This window comes from Cryptomeria japonica, chromosome 7 (genome assembly GCF_030272615.1).
Source record: "Cryptomeria japonica chromosome 7, Sugi_1.0, whole genome shotgun sequence".
Taxonomy (NCBI): Eukaryota; Viridiplantae; Streptophyta; class Pinopsida; order Cupressales; family Cupressaceae; genus Cryptomeria; species Cryptomeria japonica.
Window position 1 is genome coordinate 777,713,047 of NC_081411.1, and position 22,493 is coordinate 777,735,539.

Genomic DNA, 22,493 nt, shown 5'->3' on the forward strand with positions numbered 1-22,493 from the left:
ATGCCTTGGTGCAAACCTGGTAAATAGGCACCTTGGTAGTAAAAAAAGAGAGAGAATATCTGCCAAGAAGGTGAAAACTTGGTAAACAGGCACGTCTTGTACTAAAGTTCTCCATCTATCAACACAAATTTGGCATTTACTATTTTATTTCCTACTTTCCAGCATCTTTTCTTTAGCTTGTACATATCCTTCAGTCACTTTTGTGACACCTTGGTTCTTCTTGGAACCCTCATGGCTTGAAACCGATCAATGTCCTAGTCTTAGTGTAATCAACTAATCAATCTAAATGTCCTAAGAAGTTTTACCAAGTCATCTTTCTATTGGTAGTACCAAGTCATCCATTTTGAGTTAGTCACTTGTCTCTTATCCACTACAAAGTTTTACCACTGAGTAAACAGTCAAAATAAGAACAATGAAAACAATCACTAAAATTGTTTCAAATATGAATGAAATTTTTTTGTGTGTTGTCTTTTCAATTGGTTTTTTATTATTATTCCCTCTAAGTAACTTGAAGAAGTCCATCTTGACTAAGAGGAGCAAGGACTGGGGGCATAATTCTTTTCTTTGTTTTTTGCTCGTAGGAATAATTTTGATGATCTGAAAACATCTCATAAGATGGGTGTCTATGATAAGTTCCTTCACATCAAGATGAAATCACCACACATACCTTGACTCCATTTATTTGTATGCTACAGGGAGGTTGGAATCATTTCCTTGTTTGTTTTGAGTAAATTTATTTATCATGCAATCTGGATACATGCTTTATTTGTCCTAGGATATGAACGGTACAAGGGTCATTGCAGACAAGATAATCAATATTGCATATGACAAGGAAGGAAATCTGCTTTGTCTAGTGTGTTTTCACGCAATCCACATTCAGGTCATCCTGTCTCTTTATGCCTTGATGCTTATGTTCACTTGCTATATTAAAAAGGATGTGACATTCAGGTCATCTTGGCTCTTTGTGTCTTGGTTCTTGTGTTTATTCCCACATTTATGCTCAGTGATGATAAATAGCAAATTAAAATCCAATGCCTCACTCCTATTTTGCATACATGTCCTAGCTACATACATGACCATATCATATAGATCCATAAGCCCATTACACATTCCTTTGCATTCATACTATTGCATGAAAAAAAAAAAAAAACATTTGCATTATTAGATCATCATTTTCATTCATCAAATCATTTATTTGCATATGAAAAGAAACAAAAACATCCATATTCATCAGCATTACATACATACATACTGAAAATAAATGTATTCATATAGAAGAATAGCATCAAGGACATCTCATTAATCATCTCATATCAATAACACAAGGACGAATGAGCTCAAATCATGAACTCATATATATCTCATCAAATATCAATGTCAAAGGGTACAAATGATATCAAATGTCATAAATACTATCGATCGGAGCAAGAATCATATAAACTAAAAAGGTGGGGTACAAAATCTGGGAGATATCTAAAAATTTAACTCTCTGCCTCTCCCTCGTAGCTTGGAGGAGGAGGTGGTGGCAGCTGAACAAGGGCATCATCCTGTTTGGGTGCCCTAGCTCCCTTTGATCAAGCCATGTACTAGGAATATGACACCACCTATCTATCTATCTACACTGATGCACTATAAGCTGGTACATAATATGCTACTCGGGTAGACTGGTGAAGGACCTCACGTTGAGAGGCAGCTATCTCTGCTCTCAATCTCTGAATCTCCTAGTCTTTCTCGGATCTCACTCTCTGAATATCCAAGTCCTGCTCTATACTCAAGCTCTGTAGCTATCGCTCACACTGTGCAATCTATGTCTGCATCACTACCATCTGTGTTTGCAAGCCTCATACTCTACCCCTCAAGATACAAATGATATCCTTATGTGTCTGACCTTCTCCTCCCTCCTCACCTCCAACACCTCGCTCCTCTTCCCTTTGTCGTACCTATCTAGGAGCATCCTCACCGCCAAGGTCCGTTGCCTCACCCATCACAACATTTACTGTAGCCTCTCCTCCCCTATCACCACTTGCATCTTCGTCAACTGATCCTAATGATCCTCCCTCTCTCCTCCACCGCTATCGCCCTACTACTACTTTGCTGGTACTCGCACCCAGATCTCCTCCACTGCTCCTAGGTGTCACCTCTCTTTGAGATCAGACTGGCACATCATTAACCTCATCTATATGTGGAGCATGCTCTCTAGGATCTATGAATCGAGGAAAGGGATATCTCTAAAACCAATCTCTAAACTGGGGCAATACTCCTGTATATGCAACATCCTCAAGGTACTCCCATCTCTACAGCTGTAAACCCACTAACTCCTACATGGTCAGGGCATATGACAGCCTAGGCCCCCATCCTCATCTCTCCTCATCCACAAATCTAGCATAAAATGTAAATTCTTGGGAGATACTCTATGGCCTCCCATACTGCCTCAAAATCCTACTAACTATAAAATGCTCTATAATAACTAAAGATCTACCCAAAAGTGGTTGCATCATAAAAATATCTCTCAGCTGCCTCCTCTAGTCATCCCACTTCTCTAGACCCTTGTACAATCTCCAAACTACTGCTATCAGGTCATCTAACTGTCACATCCAAAAATCTATCTTTTCCCATGTAAGGCTATGTGATATAGCCAAAATATCTATATACAATAGGTTGGCCATCCTATTGTGAATCATCTACAATCAGTCGGCAAACTGGGATGTGCTTCCAAGCCTAAATGTACAAAACTAGAACACCTGCCACCATACTCTTTTCCCCTCTATAGGTGATCTCATGGATCTCATGGTACATATGCGTGAGTAAGCATGAACCTCAACCTAATCTAACTGAATGAATAAGCAATCTCTCCAAAATCCTACCCCATGCACATAAGAATCCCTTATGTCCACTATTAGGTATCACGAAGCAACCAATAATGCCAGCCAAAACACATGCCATAGGGAACTATGCTCCATGCCTGCTCAACAAATCATCCTAAGTGATAGATTGATCCAAGATAGTGCCATCCTGAAATATGCATCTAAGTGCCTCAATGCCTTGTCATTGAGTTTCATCATAATCAACCTTATCTCTAGCAAATGGCATCCTCAAAATCTTGTATATATGCTTAGGAGTGATAGTCATCTCCCGAGTCAGTTGGTGGAAGGTGTTATGCTCACTATGAAATTGCTCAACTAGCGCAGTCAACAATTCGTGATTCACGTGGATATCAGGCATCTGCAGTAAGTGTCCAAATCCACATGAACCGATGTGATCTCTATGTGCGTCTGATAAGTATCGCACTAATCTCATAATAGGTAAATATGTACATGTGAACTGAATATCAAGAAACTGAACCTGCAAAATTCAACACAAAATCATCACTATATGATCAAATTTGAGCTAAGAATGTGTCAAAAGTGCTAATGAATCCAAATTTACAAGAATGAAATTCAAAATTTGATGTTTTGATCATTAAAAACATACATTTTTTTCCATACGAGTAAGTATAGAAAAGTAGCAACTAGTACGAGTAAAGATTATGAGTCGTATGAGTAAACTATCTTATACGAGTTTCTATTCCACACAAGATGACAAAATGGTATATAATGACATAACATGTATGATTCAAGGGTATACACCATACAAAAGCTAATGACTTAATATGAGAAAAAATTAATGACTAGTTACTCGTACGACAAACCCTAGTTTTTCATACAATAAAACGACTCGGAACAAACTAAAACAAAGTTTCGAATGAAAAATTCAACAAACAAAATTCAGGAAATTTGGAATGAAAGAGGCTTAAGATCGATCACTTACCACTGCTGGGTATTTTCAAGGTCGATTATGTAGTCTCTAGTTCTCAAATCGGTGATCTACAATGGGAATTGCCATTTTGCTCTAGAGAAGGTTTTTGAAATTTTGACCTTTGAGAGGTAAAAATGAATTGAAAATGACCCCTTCAACCCCTTATATAGGTGAAACCCTAATTTTCAAACTTGCTCTGATTGACACAAAAATTTGTACTCTTTACTAAATGAACCGTGTCGAGTAGATTTTTGGAATTGAAATCGAAATCTAACATCAATTTTCTAGTCAAATTTTCGCAACATTGACCACTTGACACTTTCATCTTCGTGTCATTCTTTGCATCACTTTCCACTCGAATATTTTTTGAATCAATTTTGATCCCAATTTAATTCTCCAATCAATCATCATGCTTATATTATCATCGATATATCATTTTATTAAATAAAATTGCCTAACATGACTGCGATCTCGCTATCTTTTGATTTCTCTCCCTAGGGGGCATACTCATTACATCAACATTACCAATGATTACATCATCAAAAGTCGAGAAATTTTTCAAATTTTCATTTAAAGTCGAGCATAAAATATTTTCAATCAAAGATTAATCAAAATTCAGTCAATCTCTAGGGGCATATCAATTTTGTCCTCATCTAAATCAATCTTCAAATCAAGCTAGACATTCTGTTTCACTAATGGGTTCTTGGTAAATCAATTTCGGAATTGATTTTATCTCTTTGCTTAACCAATTCTAGTTCAATCAAGTTCTAGATCGGTACCCGCTTCTTGATCGATCAAGTTGAAGATCGGTACCCGCTTCTTGATCGATCAAGTTGAAGATTGGTATCTCACTCTTCATCAGTCCTAAGTTCAATCAAGGTCAGGATTAGTATCGCTCTAATATACATGTTCAACTTCATCGCTTCAAATCAAGCTGAACATCTCACACTTCATCGGTTTGTGATCCATCGAGTTCAGAACTGATATCTTTTCGACATCAACTATTCTTTCAATCAACGCATTGCTCGCATATCAATTCAAAGAGGGGCAAATGTAACACCCTAAAAATGGTCACCTAAACCATGGGCCCCTAATCCTAGCTACATCACCAAGGTCCTAACCAAAGGTAATTAAGTCAATCATGAGCACCTAATTAATTAATTCCTAAATCATCAATGCCACATGGCAGATAAATCATTCTATATTAATTAAATATTTATTTAATTAAATAATCATTCGAAGTAAATCATTTTAATCAATTATCCTATTTATTTAATTAAATATCCTAGCATATTTAATTAATAAATTACTTTACCATTAAATCATTAAAAAGAAATTAATTTATTAAAAAAAGAAATTAATTAAAAAGGAATTAATTTGCAGAAAATAAATTAATTAAATTAAAAAATCTCAGAAAAGCAATTAAATCAATTAAATATCAAAATTGAATAAACATATGGAATAAATCAGTTTTTTTGATTTTATCTTAAATTTATTTCAATTTCCTTTAAAGCTGAGAAAAGCAGCCAATCACATCAATTAACCTCAATTGTGCTTCCTTTTGGAGAATCTCGACCGCTCATCATTAATCGATCTTAACCGTTGGTCTCTCTTTGGATTTTCTATAAATTCAGGGTCTCATCTCTCATTCAAATTACCTTGGAGATTTATTGTTATTATGTTGTTTTTTCTCTAAGTTCATTGACATTTTGTGGATTGAGAATATTACATCTTAGTTTATTGAATATTAATTTAATCATGATTTCTTTAATTCATCTAGCTCAATATTTACTCATCTAGATTAATATTGCATCCATTTGGCTCAATTTTGTGTGCATATAGATTAAATCCTTCATTTAGGTGTCGTCTAGTCACTGGTGTTGCATAAAGAAATTTGAGAGCAAGACTAAAACTTACATCTATTAGAAGGCAATAGGTCGCTTTGTAATGGTTTTATTATTCACTGATTATTGATTACTAACCATTCATCTAATGACTTATTGAAGTGTTGTGTATTCAGATATAGATATAGGTCCACTTTTCCAATGCACACAACATTCAACTTGTAAATTTGTAAAGTTGAGAAGACTGCACATTTCTTCTACGATGTCTACTTTGATGAGTTTGTGCAATCTATGCAAACATCATATGTGGTACATTTCAACATTATTCTGCTCTATTGAAGTACATTATCTCTTTACCTTTTCTAAATTATTCTTCTATCTGTATTCATTTTCTTGAAATTATGATTTCCAATCATAAAAGGTGTTATTAATCATCCCACTATGTTCAAATGCGAGGATATCATTTGTTATAATTTTGATTCAATTTCAATTAGGAATTTAGGTAACATTTAATTTGATAATTTTTCGTTGTAGTTGTTGGCAAAATTTTGGGATCTCAAAATTGATTGTAGTTAGAGAGCATTCAATTGAATATTATTTGTTGGTAGTTAGTGTGGTAGATAATGCAAAGTTTGGTAGTACCAAAATAACTGTGGCCAAAGAAGCAACTCATTTTTCTTTATTAGATGAACTTTTTGATGATCACTTGACCCTTGAGCACATCTAGCTTGTTATTAAGGCTATTGTTCAAGGTTGGGATATTCATATTGTACAAAATATTTCAACCAATTTTTTTTAAAATGTATAATTTATTTTCAGAAAACATTACATGAACTGACAAGTGAGGCAACTCAAATCCAAGGACATGACATGATGCAATTCATTACAAAAGCGGTATGTATACTTTCATAATTTTAGTTGAAACTATAATTTGATCTTAGTTAATATGCTATATAGAAAAATAAAATTATATATTTTATATTTTATTTAAATTAACATTAGAAATATTAAATCACTGTATACAACAAATTTAATCTCATAGTATTTCATATGCATTTAGATTGTGTTGTTAATTAAACTTTTTTATAAGTGCATGTATAATATTATAAAAATAAAAATAAGAGTTTTAAATTAAATTAATTTTTTTTAGAATTACGTATATATTCTTAAGTTTATTCCAATAATTAGTGTAAATAATATAAAATAGAATTAAGTTATAGCTATTTATTAACCTTTTCACTATTATTAAAGAAAAATAATTAATATATTTATAATTTTTTGGATGCATAATTTTTTCGACAATGTTTTTATGACAATTTTCAAAGACAAAATAAGTATATTGATCATAAAATAAAATCATTGCGGAATGAATTTTAAGAATTTTTAGAATATTGTGTTTTAGTGGGTACATTATGTTGAAACTAGTTTAAAATGAGCACAACGGAAAGAAGGTCAATATGTTCCAACCTATAATGAGTACAAAAATATTGCTGCAACAACTGGAGCAAGTGGACTATTATCATTGCACTCAATCCTCTTAGCAATTCTTAATTTCAAAGATGATGCTATCAAGAAAATATTTCTCAATAAATTAATATTCTATGAGCTTATATAGTTGATTGGGCACATAGTTTATGATATTCAAGATTTTCTGGTTTATTTCCTTCTATTTCAAGTTGATAATTAAATATAGATAATTGTTTTATCATGCTTATACTATTAACATATTCTTATGATTTTGAAGGATGACAAGCTACATGAACAAACAACCTTAGCAATTTATTCCTATATGAAGAATCATCTCGAATATTCTGAAGAAGAGGCATTAATTCATATCAAGAACCTTTTTGACCAATTGCTTATAGAATTAACATAGGAATTTCTGAATCCAAAGAAATTTCTACTTGAATGGGACAAATTTTACTTCAATCTCCAGTAGGGGAGTTAAATGCTTTTATACATTTGGAGATGGCTTCACATATCATGATAAGGGAGTCAAGAAATGAATATTTAAAGTTCTTTTTGATCTAGTTAAAATATTGAAGGATAATGTTTCTATCAAGTGGTGGTCATTAAATATTCATTTCTACAAAATTATACTATAGTTTAAAAATTATATTTCTTGTCTTTGGTAAAAAGTTCTATTATTGCTACACTTTATCAACGTGCTAATTTAAATTAGCATGCATTACTACTTTTATTACATGTTGGATTCTATACCTTATGAAAGTATCATATTATTAACAAATTAGATCTACTATAAATCCATCTAATGTTGAATTCTTATAAACATATTTTAAAATATTAATAGGTTAATAGTTTATATAATACATTCTAATATTTTTGAATACGATTAATATGTGATACACCTTTTTGAATGGATGACATACATGAACTACTTTTTCCTATACATATCTATTCTCATAGAGTTTCTCACAAGTTGCACATGATTTTATTATTGACATTTCACATGTGAATTGAGTCATGTTGAATGTATATAATATGGTTTAAAATTACCCCAAAAACATAACAGGGGAATAACAAGTAAAATGGTAGGAAAAAACTAGCAAAATAGAAATATGTGATATTATTAACATAGATAAATTTATATTTATATGGGACTATTTTATAAAATATTTTGTTTGAAATTATCATCATTTTTTGAGATTGGCTAGTTGAATGCACATATGTATAAAGACTTTTTTAAATAGATGTCAACCTTGAATGTTCACCTCTACCTTGTTAAGTAGTGCTTATAATGTAAAATAAAAATATTTGTCATAGTATTGGTAAATGTAATGGATATTTGTTCTTAAGCAAGATAAAATTGTAGATTAACAATATTTTTTGTATCATAACATGCTTTTCTGCAACATACAAACTAATATTAAAAGGAGTGCGGAGGTGGGAAGAGTTGTGATCTGGTGGAGTGGGTGTGAGGGTTTCTTTGGAGGAGGGAGAGGTTGTAGATGGGGAAGGTGATGATGCAGATGAGCATGGATCTACAACTAAGTCTTTGTCTGAGGGTGGATCTACAACTAGGTCTTTGTCTATGTATGTTCTATAGGTTTTCATTTTCTTAGTTACCCCCATTGTGTGTTTCTTTGTGTTCCATTCTTCTCTAGTTTGGATACTTTATTTTGCTTTGTGGGAAACTAGGTCAAGAGACAAAGGTAGGGTTTTTGGGTGTGATGACGAGCCGGATCCAACTAGGGATGTATTTCTTATGGTTTCCATTATCAATATTTGTGTGGGGGAATCATTTCATTCAATCCATTTTGGGTTTGCTCCATTTTGATAGAGATATTAGATCTATTTTTTATTTATTTGGGGCAACACTTTATTGTCCTAATGTTGGCTTCTATATAGGGTCTCTTTAGTGGTGTTGCTTATTTTATTCAGTTCTTCACTAGTCTCTCCTTGTTTGATGGGTGGCTATTTGTTTTGGTTGTTCAAGACACTATACTTTTGGCAAAGGGTTCATTGGTGGAGTTATCTTATTTTGTAAGAACCTATGGTTTTTGTGGTGGATGTGCTAGGGTTTTCTCTGGCATGCATGGATGAGGATTTTTCTACCCCTTCTGGGGTTTATCTCTTGATCTATTTATGGGGAATGTTTTTACTCTATTTTTATTTTTCTATTCTCATTTTGTTGATCTTGTTGGGAGATTTTTTGTTTTCTTCAATTTCTCTTCGATTCATTTTGCTAGTTTTCTCTAATTTTTGTTAGAGGTTTTCTCTTCTTTTGAGGAGAAGTTTGACCTTTTGAGTAAAGTTGGAGCCTAGTAGTTTTAAGTTTTTTATTTTTTCATAAATTGGCTGGTGATGCTCTTTCCTTGGTCTTTTTCCATGTTTCTCCTATGGAAGTGGATTGGATTCTTCACCTATAGTGGTGGAAAATCTTCTTGTAGTCAAGGTAACCATTTGGCTTTCTCTTCTCCTTTCTTCATATGTTGCTAATTATATTGAGGTGGAGGTGTCTCTTTTTGAGGTGGAGAATGAATTTGTGGGAGAGGTTAGAAGCTTCTATAAGGGGACTTTAGCTACTCCATTTCATTTCCTTGTTTCATTTCCTTGACTATATGGAAGTAGGGAAGGCTCAAGTTCAGCTCTTTTAACTATTGTTTTCTTCCTCTATCGACCATATTGAGGTGGGGGAATCTTCTATTGAGGTGGAGATGGTATTTGTAGGAGAGGTGGGAACTTTCTATAAGGGAGATTTTGGAGACTTTTTCCTTATGGTTATGGGAGCTTCTCAAAACCCTTTGTTGGTGCTCATATTCATGTTATAGGTTGCGTGAGAGGAACATCTATTGCCCTTATTTTGAAGGTTATGAGAGCCTTTTCAAAATCTAGTCACTTAGGTGTTTTCTTTATGTTATGTTTTTATTTTACTGGGTCTTATGGTTATGGGAGCCTTGCCAAACCCTTTGCCTATGTGTCGGTGAGCTTTCTTGTATGATGACTTTGACCTTATGGCTATTTCGACTAATTGTTTATTTCCTAGTTTATGGTGTTTAGCTGATGCTAGACTGTTGTTAGTTTGTGTTGTATCTATTTGTAGTATTCTATAAATGGGTTTTGGATTCCTGCAAAATCCAAAATATCTTTTGTCTATTTGTAGAATTTTTAAAAATTCATATATATCTTTCAAAATAGTATAATTTATTTTCAATTATTTTGGTTGAAGCTTGAGGATAATCTACAAAATTTATTGACCATTTGAAAATTAGGTTCATATAATTTTTTATTTTATTTTTATAAAAGTGGATGAGACCATTAAAATTATATTGATTATATATATTTTTACATGTGTCTGGTTCAAAGAGCACTGAAGGGAAAGAACCAATAAGAAAACCCTTCAGTATTGCTCAAGAAAACATAAGTCTATATACCCATTACAAAAATCCCATAGGCATACCAAAACCCCCCAAATACATTGCAATGCATTGCCATCCACATTAGATATAAAGGAAGCTGTAAGAATCAGTCTAACAAGGAGCATCTGAAGATGGATTCAAGAATGTCCACCAATAAATCAGAGCCATCACCCCAAAATCCTGCCTGTCTAAACACCACAAGAATCCAAAGCTCTGAAGAAAACAAAACTTAGAGCCATGAGAGAACCAAGAATAAGAGATCCTGCCATCACAAATATGTTGAGAAAACATAGACAGATCCAAATAAGAAGTAGGAAAGGATATTGAAGATCCTAAAGGAGGAGGATGAGACCAAACCAAAGAATAATCCAAAGTAGTAACCAAAGGAATAAATATCAAAATAAGAAAACCTCTGCAATACCACATTAACTTCTCTTTCCAATTCCTCAGAAAAAGCCACCATCCACTGAATTTGGAAAGAATTCTCCATAGAAAATAGAACATGATGTTAGAGTGAAAAGCAAGACAAAGATCGAATGATAGCCATAAGTTCCCACCAACAATCGATATAACTGAGACCGGGATCACCATGTCATAATTATCACATCATGAAAGAAACCTGCTAATATGAGGATGATCACACAATGATAAAGCTAGCGAATAGCATAATATCCCCAATCATTAGAACAACTACCTGAATCACTGATAGACCATGATACCAAATGAAGAGAAGAGGGAAAAACAAGTGCTTAATCAGACCAATAGAAGAAACCCAACCAATTTCCTACCCCATGAATGAAATCTAACATAAGATATCAATAGCACAAAATTGTCATGAAGGCCAACATCCTTACTACATATACTAACAAAGCATAGATAGTGAAGTAGGATTTCAAGAAGCAGGACCACCTATAAAGAAAGCGTGTTCATGCAAGATGCAGGAATGTCCGAGGGAGAGACCTCCAGTAAGTCGACACCCTCCACAATAGCCTTATTTGCTAAAAAATCCGCAATGACATTGATCTCCCTAAAACAATGAGAAATTGAAAAAGTGGAAAAGCTTTTTAACTGCTAAAGAATGTGATCTAAGAAATATTGAAGATGCCAAGATAGAAATTTCTTGGCTACAACCACTTGAAACACGACCATGGAATTTCCTTCAATAACAATGTCTTTAATGTTTAATGAAAGAGCGATATCAAGCCCAAAGGATAAAGCCTGAAACTCAGCCGTGTTGTTGGTACCGTGTCCAATTTTTTTACCCACAGCTTTGATGACTTTTGAAGAATGATAAAAAATAGCTACTCCAATACTAGGCTTTCCCGGATTCCCCTTTGAGGCTCCATCAAACTAAAGTTTGAATGAAGGGAATGGAGGGGGAGTCCATCTAACCAATTTTTGTTTAACCAAAGAAGATAGACCTCCTGATACAGCCCCATGGGAAGGCAACAAATGAAGTGCGGACCATCTCCAAGTAACTTGATTATCCCAATGAGAGAAAGAACTGAGATGATCTAAGTTTTTATGAATGAACAAAAGAACCACCTCACTGATGGAGGTTTGAATTTTACGAATTGCTTCAGAGAAAGTGGCATTTTTATGATTAAAAATTCTAGAATTTCTTTCAAGCCAAATATTCCAAATTACCAGTGATGGGGCCACAACCCAAAGGGATGAATAGAACGATGAGGAAAACAACAAGGGCCAGGCCATGAAATGCAAAAGAAGATTGGGACCTGTCGCAAAAGACCAGCCAGGCATGCCAAATAGCCAATACCAGCACTCATAAGCAAATGGACAAAACAAGAAAATATGATCCATGGATTCCATACAATGACCACAAAAAACACAAGGAAATATAGCCATAATCCCAAGTCTGTCCAAGTGCATTCCGGTGAGAACATTATCTTGGACTGCCAACCAAGCAAATGACCCTGCTTTTGGTAGACAATCTAGGTGCCAAAAAAGCTTAGTAGGCCAGCAAGGGGATGGAGAAGTCTAAACTAAAGAATTATAACCTTCTTTAACTGAATAAGAACCAGCAACACTCTTAATCCAAACCAAGTAGTCCTCTTTATTTTGGAAAACAAGGGGTCTTTTGTGAAGTTCTTCCACAAAAGCTAGAATAAGATTAATATCAACTGACAAGGGAGGGATAATCTTCCATTTCACAATCACACAAGGACCATAGGAGACAATGTCAAAATAATTGCCAACAAAAGGCCCCCAAAATTCTAATAGAATACCAGACAAAGGGGACCAGTCTTGGATAGCTGAAAGGGCAGAGTGCCCATTCCAGACTTCATCCCAAAACCAGACTTTCTTCCCATTATTGACAACCCAGGATAGATGTGGTAAAATAACTATCCTACATGAAACCAAAATCTTCCAATTAGCCGAACCTTTTGGAAGAGATGAGGCAGTAAAAATCCTTTCTCTGGAAGCACCCCTTAAATACTTAGCAAACATGATGGCAGCCCATTTACTATGAGGGTTAGCATATAACTTCCAAACCAATTTTGCCCCCAAAGCCTTATTCTGAGTAGCTAAATTATGAATGCCCACACCCCCCAGCTCTTTGGGACAACAAATTTTGTCCCAAGCCAAGAGACGAATGCTTGGCTTATCACCCAAGTTATCATTCCAAAGAAAGGTCCTAAGGGAGACCCTAATGTTCTTAATAACTTGGGGGGGGGAGCCTGCAAAATGGACATCAAATATGTGGGGATGGCATTCAAAACTGACTTAATTAAAAGAATTTTACTAGCCATCGTCAGCCACTTATGATTCCAGGAAGAGATTCGGGAGGATATTGAATGAATAATTTTGTTCCAAAAGGAAGCCTTATCTGACCCTGGAAAAAAAGGAATGCCCAGGTATACACATGGAAGAGTCCCAACTTGAAAACTCCAAAAGCGGACGAGTCTATTTTTAACTAGAGGGGAGACATTCACAAAAAAGATTTTGGATTTATGATTATTAACACTTTGTCTAGAAAAAGATGCATAATCATAGATAATTTTCTTAATAACACGAGCCTCCCTCAGAGAGGTTGCCCCGAATAGAAGCATATCATTCGCAAACAAGCAATGAGATTGCGGAGAAGGGAGGCCATCTATTCTAATACCTGACCACAAACCAGAAGCTGTAGCACTAAAGATGGCCCTACTTAATGCTTCTACCAAAAGGATAAATAGAAGAGGAGACAAAGGATCCCCTTGCCTAAGTCCTCGAGAGGAAGCAAAAAACCCTGACGGGGAACCATTAACCAAAACTGAAAAGTGAGCAGAAGATATACAAGAAAACACCCACTTAACCCAGCATCACGAAAAGCCCAGATGATATAAAACAACCCTGAGAGCCTGCCAATTGACCCGATCATAAGCCTTCAGCATGTCTAGCTTAAGTATCATAGCCGAAACCTTTTGTTGAGAAATGGAGTGCAGAACTTCGTGAGCTACAATCGCACCTTCAGATGTTTCTCGACCAGGAACAAATCCTCCCTGTTCTAGGGAGACAATCCGAGGGAGGAGCCTAGATAGCCTAACCAAAATTGCCTTAGTAAAGATTTTATATAAAGTAGTACACAAGGCAATCATACGAAAATCCGAGAACGAAGTAGGATTATCCACCTTCAGAATGATAGCAATAAGAGTAGTATTAAGCTCTTTAAAAATAGACCTATTTCTACTAGATTCCTCCAAGGCTAGCAATACGTCATTCCCTATAAACTCCCAACACTTTTGAAAGAATAGTGTCGTAAACCCATCCAGACCTGGGCCTTCTCTGGATGCATGGAGAAGACTATCTCTTTCAGTCCAGCTAGAGTAAAGGGAGCCATAAGCTTCTTATTATCTTCTTGAGAAACTAAAGAGGGGATCGATTGCACAATCTCATTATCTAACGCAAGTCGGTCCGCTGAATTAATATTAAGGCAATTATTGTAATTTTAAGATTTTCATAAATTTACCCTCCGGATTCGATAAGATTCAAATGATTTTACTTGATGTACTATTTATATGCTCAATTTTGTATAACATGTGCCTTCACTTGGTGAAATGAGATAAGCATCCTTTTTAAATATAATTGAACTTTTTTACGATATTGACATTGTATACAAATATTGGTTATCTTTTAATTACAATTATCAGCTTTATGATTTGATTCCACTTGTGAAAATTGACATTGGTATGCAAATTTCAGCAATTTAACAATATTAATTAATAATATTATTTTTTTATTTGTTAAAATTTATGATCATGAATTATAAATAAATTTTTATTTCAAATCATCCAATTTATCATTAAAAAAAAAACCATTACATATATTATACAAATTCAAAAATATTAATATATATATATTTTTTTAATATTTACAAATCAACATCATTGAATATCAAAAACAAAAATACAAATTTTACTACCTAATCACAAATACTCAATCAATAAAGAAGAAAGCTAAAAAAATCAAACTCTTTACATTTACATAAGACAAAAATAGTGTTTCCATGTCATCCGTTGATCAAAGGAAAAACATCAACTACCACACCAGCGACCTAAGCGGTCAAAAACAGGAGCAGATTGCACGTACCCTGAATTTACACTAAAAAGCACTCTAAATAGCAATGTACGTGTAAAGTTGAGCACAAGCATTAAACTTTTCTAATATCTGTTTAGTTTGAAGTTAAACCATTTTCGAGTGCTTCTGCGATGGCTAATTTGAAGGGAGACCACATTTCTTCTGTTTCTTCCATACCATCTAATGCTCTCAATCATTGGGATGATGATTTTGTGCAATCTATCGAAACATCAAACGCGGTAAATAACTATTTCTGTTTCTTTCTATAATCTTCTGGAATTTTTCTTCTTTGCTGATTTGCATTTTTCAGGGATCTGAATACCGCGAACGTGTGGAAACACTAGTGAAAGAAGTGAAAATGTTCTTAAAACAAATGCAAACTGGAGATTGCGATCTGATAGAGCGGCTTGAGATGATTGATGCATTGCAATGCCTCGGAATAGATCGACATTTTCAGGCTGAGATAAAAGAAGCTCTTGATTACGTTTACCGGTTTGTAAAATGTCAATATATAGATTGTAATTTGTTATATACATATATATAGACAGAACTATTGCTATTTTTCATTTGCAATGGATTATTCAAGCTTGGAAAGATTAACAAAGAGAGTTAATTTGTGGGGCAGAGCTTGGGATGGAAGTGTGGGGATAGGATTGGGATGTGAAAGTTGTAGATCGAATCTGAATGCCACAGCTTTAGGACTCAGACTTCTTCGACTACATCGTTATGATGTCTCTGCAGGTACCCAAATAATAGTCGAGATGCTTTTCAATCTCTTTATGATATATTTTATTTTTTTATTCTTATTATTTTTTAATTTGATTCTGTGTTTTCTCTATCAACATTTTAGATCATATTATGTGATTCACCATCAGCATGTTAGAGAGCTCAAGATGTAGAAAATGGAGCTCTCTATTATCATGATGATGGATCACAGGGTGTGATCTGAAATGTTGATGCAAGAAAGCATGCATTTTCGAATTCAGAAACAGCAACAAAAATCGATATAGATTGCGATCTGAAATATTGATGCAAGAAAACATACATAATCGAATTCAGAAACAGCGACAAAAATCGATATAGATTGTGAAAAATTGATATCATTAATACCTTTTATTTGCATATTTAGAAACATGATTAATTAGTTGTTTTTATGTATAATGAGAAGATACATTGAAGAATTTCAAGGACAATAACGGGCAGTTCACTTTTTATGGAGGGAACAATGATAACGATGAAAATAATATTAAGGAAGAGGATGTGATGAGAAGTATGCTCAATCTTTTAAGAGTTTCCGGTTTAGCATTTTCTGGAGAAATTGTTATGGAAGAGGCCAAAGCCTTTAGCGCTGTATATCTAAAAAACTTAGTAGAAAATTCTGATGATACATATAAGAGAAGTTTTCTGAAAGAGGTAATAAGTTGATTTTCCTTTTCAATTATTTTAGCATATTTAAGATACTGATCAATGTATTTAGAGTAGAAAAGCACAAATTGATATATGATTTTTAACTTTTTTTTAAATATTTAATATTCATTTTATAGGTGGAGTATGCTCTCATTTATGAATGGTCTCGTACCTTTATTAGATGGGAGGCACCAAATTTCATACAAATATATGAGTTAGACAAGCAAAGGTATAATCAAAATATTGTTGTTTTATTAAGATATTTAAAGTCTTATATATGTTAACTATAAGATTTAATTGTTTTCTTTAGGTTGAAAGACAAAAGAATTTTAGAGCTGGCAAAATTGGATTTTAACATACTGCAATTTCAGTACAAGTTAGAGATGAAAGAACTCTCAAGGTAACAAAGAGATACTTGAAGTGTTTTATTTCTTCTAATATTCTAAGACATATTACTCCATTCTTTAATACTTGAATAATGCACACAAGATATCTCAATCTTTTAAACAAATTGAATAGAATTAAACGGATTGAAATATAATAATGTTTGTGTTGAGATTCACTATTCATCCAACTTTTCTCTATTGTAGTGTATAATATAATGATACCATTATATCCTAATTTATAAGATTGTTTTAAATAATTGTATAAGATATTTATTTCTATAAATATATAACAATAAATTGAATGAATAGGATGAATAACACTATAATTTCTAATGAATGATTTCAATTTTAAAATATAATTTACATTTCAATATAAATGATTTTTAAATAGTTTATAAATCTTATAATTTTATATGAATTAATATTTATTTTAATTTTTTAAAATTTTCTTATAAATCTTAATTTATGTTGTAGTTGGTGGGAGAATTCTGGCATCTCCAAGCTAGTTGCAACAAGGGAGCGAACAATGGAATATCTGCTTTGGGCAGTTTGTGCAACAGATAAATTGGAGCTTTCTAGAAGTAGAATTGCTATGACAAAAATCACATGTGTTGTCACACTCTTGGATGACATTTTTGATGATTACGCAACACTTGAGCAACTCAAATGTATTACAGATGCCATTTCTCAAGGTTGGGATATTTCTATTATTAAAGACATTCCAAACAACCTCAAGACATGCATTGAATTTGTTTTCAAAACAGTTCATGAATTAACAAGTGATGCTACTAAAGAGCAAGGACGTGACATGATGCCTTTTGTTACAAAAGCAGTATGTATACTTCTTCAAGACCCAAGATTTTAATTTATTTTTTAATACACAATGTACATTATATAAGAAAAAAATATCAAATAAATACTAGGTTAAATTCTAGATTAGTGAAATAAATACTAGATTAGATGCTAGATTAGTGAAATAAATAGTAGATTAGATGCTAGAGTAGTGAAATTTTAGAGCCATTAGAAATCACAACTAAATTTATTTTCCACATAATTAGGTCTTATAGAAATGGAACCTTATGAAACTAACAAAAAGAAATTAAGGGTTGAGTAATCAGTATGTGACATTTTTTACCTAGAAAGTTAACAGTATTCTTGATTTTGATGGTTGATGGATATTAATATGATTAAATAGAGAACCAAAATAAAATTACTAAATTACATTGTTATTTTAGACTTGCTAATGTATTAATCATATAGTATCCCAAAGAAGTAACAACGCACCAACTTATATTTATCATGTTGTTATGTATATTTCACCAAAAATAAATAAAATTATTGAGGTTTATACTAAAAAGTAATATATTACTACCAATAAAAATAATTATTAGTTATTTGTAAGTTTGACATTATACTTAGGTTATATGAAATTTAGACAATAAATTTAATATTATTATATGTACTTTGTATCCCTACAAAATATCATTTTGATCATATTCAAAAATAGAATTAGCTATATAGATCATGGAAAAAAATATTGAAATAGATTTAACATGTATATTGTATTGTCATTTAGTGGGAAGATTATATAGAAGCTTGCTTTGAGGAAGCACGATGGAAAACAAATGGATATTTTCCCACCTATAATGAGTACATAAAGTTTGCTGAAAAATGTGTATCATTTGGACCAATATTGGTACATACTTGCTTGTTAGCATCTCACATTTTGTGTGATGATGATATTGAGAAGATATACCTTGATACTTCTAGATTCTATCATCTCATGCGAGTGTGTATGCAGTTAACTGATGATATCCATGATTTTGAGGTTTTGATTCTTTTCCCCTTTTTTATTAACATTAAATATAGATATAAATTTTAATGTATATTAAATATTAACATATTTCTAATGTTTATGTAGGATGAGAGGCTCCATGGGAAAATCACCTCAGCTATTTCTTGTTATATGGGTGATAATCAAAATTGTTCAGAAAAAGAGGCAATAAATCACATCACCAAACTCAAGAATAAGTTATTGAAGGAATTGACAAGAGAATTGTTCAAACCAAATAATGTTTTGTCGGATTGGGAGAATATATGCATCAATAGTACTAGAGGAGTAGAATTCTTTTATATATTTGGAGATGGTTTTACACATTGTGACAAGGAGGTCAAGCATCAAATATTTAAAGTTTTTGTTGACCCAATAGAAATCTAAAAAGAAAAGAGTTTTCATTACCTGAAAATGAAATTCTCTCTTTAATGTAGACTTTTAGTAAGTCACAAAACTTTGATGATACTTCTACTTTTGTTTTTTTGTACTGATTTCTTTCTTACTATAATTAATCTATGCTTATTTAGATTTAATTGCAACATGTCATTTAGATGGCACTGACATGTTGTATGGTTTTCATATATAAGTTGTATGAGTATTATATCTAAAACAGGTGTTCTATGTTTCTAACCTCTTTTCAAATTTGATTAGTTAAGAAAATTATTTTATTAGTTTTGTCATTTTTTTCAATAATATTATAATATAATTAAAATAAGTTGTGATGCTTAGTATCCATGTTTAATCTTTTATTTACTTTTTTTTATAATGAAAATTTATTGGTTTGAAGGTTCATAATATTATTGAAAGTAAAGTATTTCTTCATTAATATCACAATTGAAAAAGATTGAAGTATTTTTGGATGCCCCTATTATAATGATAATTACAATGCTAATAATCCAACTCAAATTAAGACATTGGATGTTGGTGTTGATGATACCGATGCTTCTACATAGACAGATTATAACTTCAATGAGTTTTTATTTATTGAAACTCTAAATATAATAAATGTAAATGATAATTGTATAAGACCTAAAATTCAAATATCTTATAACTTAAGGAAGATTCACTCAAAAATCTGTATTTGAAAATTGAAAAAAAAAATATTGAAAATGTATTGAAATTTTTTGTTCTATCTTCTACATAATTTTTAAACATATAATACAATAGTGTGTGGAGCAAAAGAAAATAGCTTCATGCATTTGACAAGATCAACATAATGTATGTAATTTATGGATTTGATTGTGTGCAAGACTTTTAATCATCAACATTTCGGATCATACTCTATGATCCATCATCAAAATAAATGAGAGTTGAGGGAGATGCAAGATAGTTGATTGCAGATCTTAGATATGAAAGGAGAGAGAGGAGGGGTTAACATAAAGACCAAAAATAGAATTCAAATAAAATCCAAATAAAATCAAAAATTATTATAAAAGAAATAATAAAAAACTAAAATAATAATATCTTTCATACGCTTCACGGATCCATACTTATCAAATTATTTAAACTATATCATTTTCTAATGGTTAGGAAAAACTCAACATGCATGCTTGTTACAAGGTATTGTTTAGAGGCAAATACCTTAAGGTTTTAAGTTGGCCTACATAATGAATAGTAGAATGGGGTGTAATATTTGAAGTTGAACTTGTAGTCTTGAGATTTCAAAACTTTTCAAAATTCTTTTTAGGATTAATATTGATAAACTTGAGTCATGTAAAAAACGATACCGATAAGGTGATGATTTAGAAGTATAGAAAATGCTACATTGTTGCGAATATGTAGTTGATGTAGAATACGAGTTGGTATTGTTTAATTTACCTCAAGTGAAGAAGACCATTAGTTGCAAATGGATGTGTAAGATCAATTGTAAACCACGTGGTCCTTTTGATAAGAAAAAAGTTAGGCACCATAAGGGCTAGACCATAGTTCGCAGACTTAGACTCGGAGAGTACTCGGCAAAAAGCTCAGCAAAAACTCGGTAGCATATTTGTTTTGCAAAATTTAATTACAAAATGTGTTCAATTAAAAATTGACGTCTCAAAAGAGAAAAGCATGGTTTTATAGCAAAACAATGTGTGAAAAATGCATTTTGACTAGCGTTTTACTCATATTGACATTTTTACCTATGTTTTTCTTGCGTTCGTAAAAACTCAAGAGTTCATCTCGTAAAAAATTCACCCAGAAAAAAATAGAGAGTACTCGAAAACTCGGAGAGTAGTTGCAGAGTTTGCAAAATATGGGCTAGATTATGTTGAACTCTTATCCAATGCACAAAGTAAGTGAGAAGCAAAACATTATGAGTTAAAGGTGAAAGATGGAATCACATTTGTCAGATCACACAAACAATCCATGAAGTCAACATCCTAGTACTTTAGGAGATCAGTGGACTCATTTTGTGAAAGGGTGTGATGATGTTCAAGAATGCTCAATATGTTCCATCCATACAGGACTGTCAAGATGTGTGTATAGAATGCCAAATGAGAGAATAAGTTTAATGCCCATTTGATACCAATGAAGCATGATGGAGAAAAGTAGCCTTGGACCTAATTTATGCTGATTTATGTGGTCCAAAGGAAACACCCACTATGTCTAAAGCCATGTTTTTCTTGCTGAAATTTAGTGACTTTCTAGAAAGATGTGAGTATAATTCTTTAAAAAGAAGTGTGACTGTAGACTCTGAATTCAAAAGGGCACCCTACCTCCTCACTCAACTGTGCACTCCATCGTTGGCTATGACTATCCATTCTAAACTGCAGCATTAAAGGAATCAATAAATGCATATAACTGAGTGAGGAAAGATTGACCATGGCACGAATTCAGATCTAACAAGAAATTTACACATTCCCCATCTATCATGGTTGTGATATCTCCCTTTACACATTCCCCATCTAAAATATCAATAGTTGAAGAAGAGAGATGTGTGACATCTAGACTATTTTCATAGTGGATTTGAGTAGCTATCCTCATACCTAGCTTAGCATTTTTTCTTCTACCTAAAGGATTTAGCAACATTATTCCTTTATTGTGTGGGTTGGGCAGGTGGTTTGTAGGGCATCGTTCCACAATTAGGGGTGGGGTGGGGTCTCGCTACCCAGATATAATTTTTTCTTTTAAATGGATAAAAGCAAGGATATTTTCAACAAAATGGATTTTGAAGAAAAGAGGAAGTCCTTTGCAAAGGCTATTTTTTATGGCCCCTTGACTCCAAGAAAGGTTAGGGTTTTGAACTAGGGGAAACACATTTTGGGTAGGGGTAGGATTCAAAGGAGGGGTGGTTTCCAAAGAAAAATTATCAATACAAAAAAGCTAGTCCCTAGCATAATAAAGGATAAGCTCCCTTAGCAGCAAAGTTTGCAAACCTAGCCTCAAGTGTGAAGTTCTTTTGATATGGTAGCATGATTCCTCATGGAGGAGGCAAATCATCTCTAGTAAACTCATTTTTGTGGTGCTCAATCTTTTTTCCATCCTCTATGAACATTTTAAGATAATCTTCATATGGTTGTTTCTAGCTAAGGCTAGGGACCTTCTCTCCTCCACAAATTAGGCCTAAGAATAGTGCAATGAGTTCTTCCGTGATCTTAATTATGATACTACCGACTTGAACCCTATCTTCTTTCTAACTATTCATGAACTCTGATGACAATGCCTTGTATTTATCTTTCATGGCTCTAAAAAATAATGTAATCCTCCCTTTGAAAGATATCCTAGACTTCAACATTAGTTTTAAGGGAGATGAAGGTTGTGGATTAGACTCTTAGCCTTTATTTCC

The 22,493-nt window shown here is 33.0% G+C and overlaps 1 protein-coding gene across 1 annotated transcript; it reads left to right on the forward strand.

Annotated features, from left to right (window-relative positions):
* Positions 1–15,228: 15,228 nt before the first annotated feature.
* LOC131068917 (alpha-humulene synthase-like) lies at positions 15,229–19,256 on the forward strand. The gene is made up of 9 exons (XM_059209143.1): positions 15,229–15,336; positions 15,408–15,589; positions 15,723–15,838; positions 16,266–16,510; positions 16,642–16,733; positions 16,815–16,904; positions 17,365–17,722; positions 18,467–18,718; positions 18,812–19,256. The coding sequence occupies exons 1-9, from the start codon at positions 15,229–15,231 to the stop codon at positions 19,106–19,108; spliced, it is 1,740 nt and encodes a 579-aa protein (XP_059065126.1). The 3' UTR covers positions 19,109–19,256.
* Positions 19,257–22,493: the final 3,237 nt, after the last annotated feature.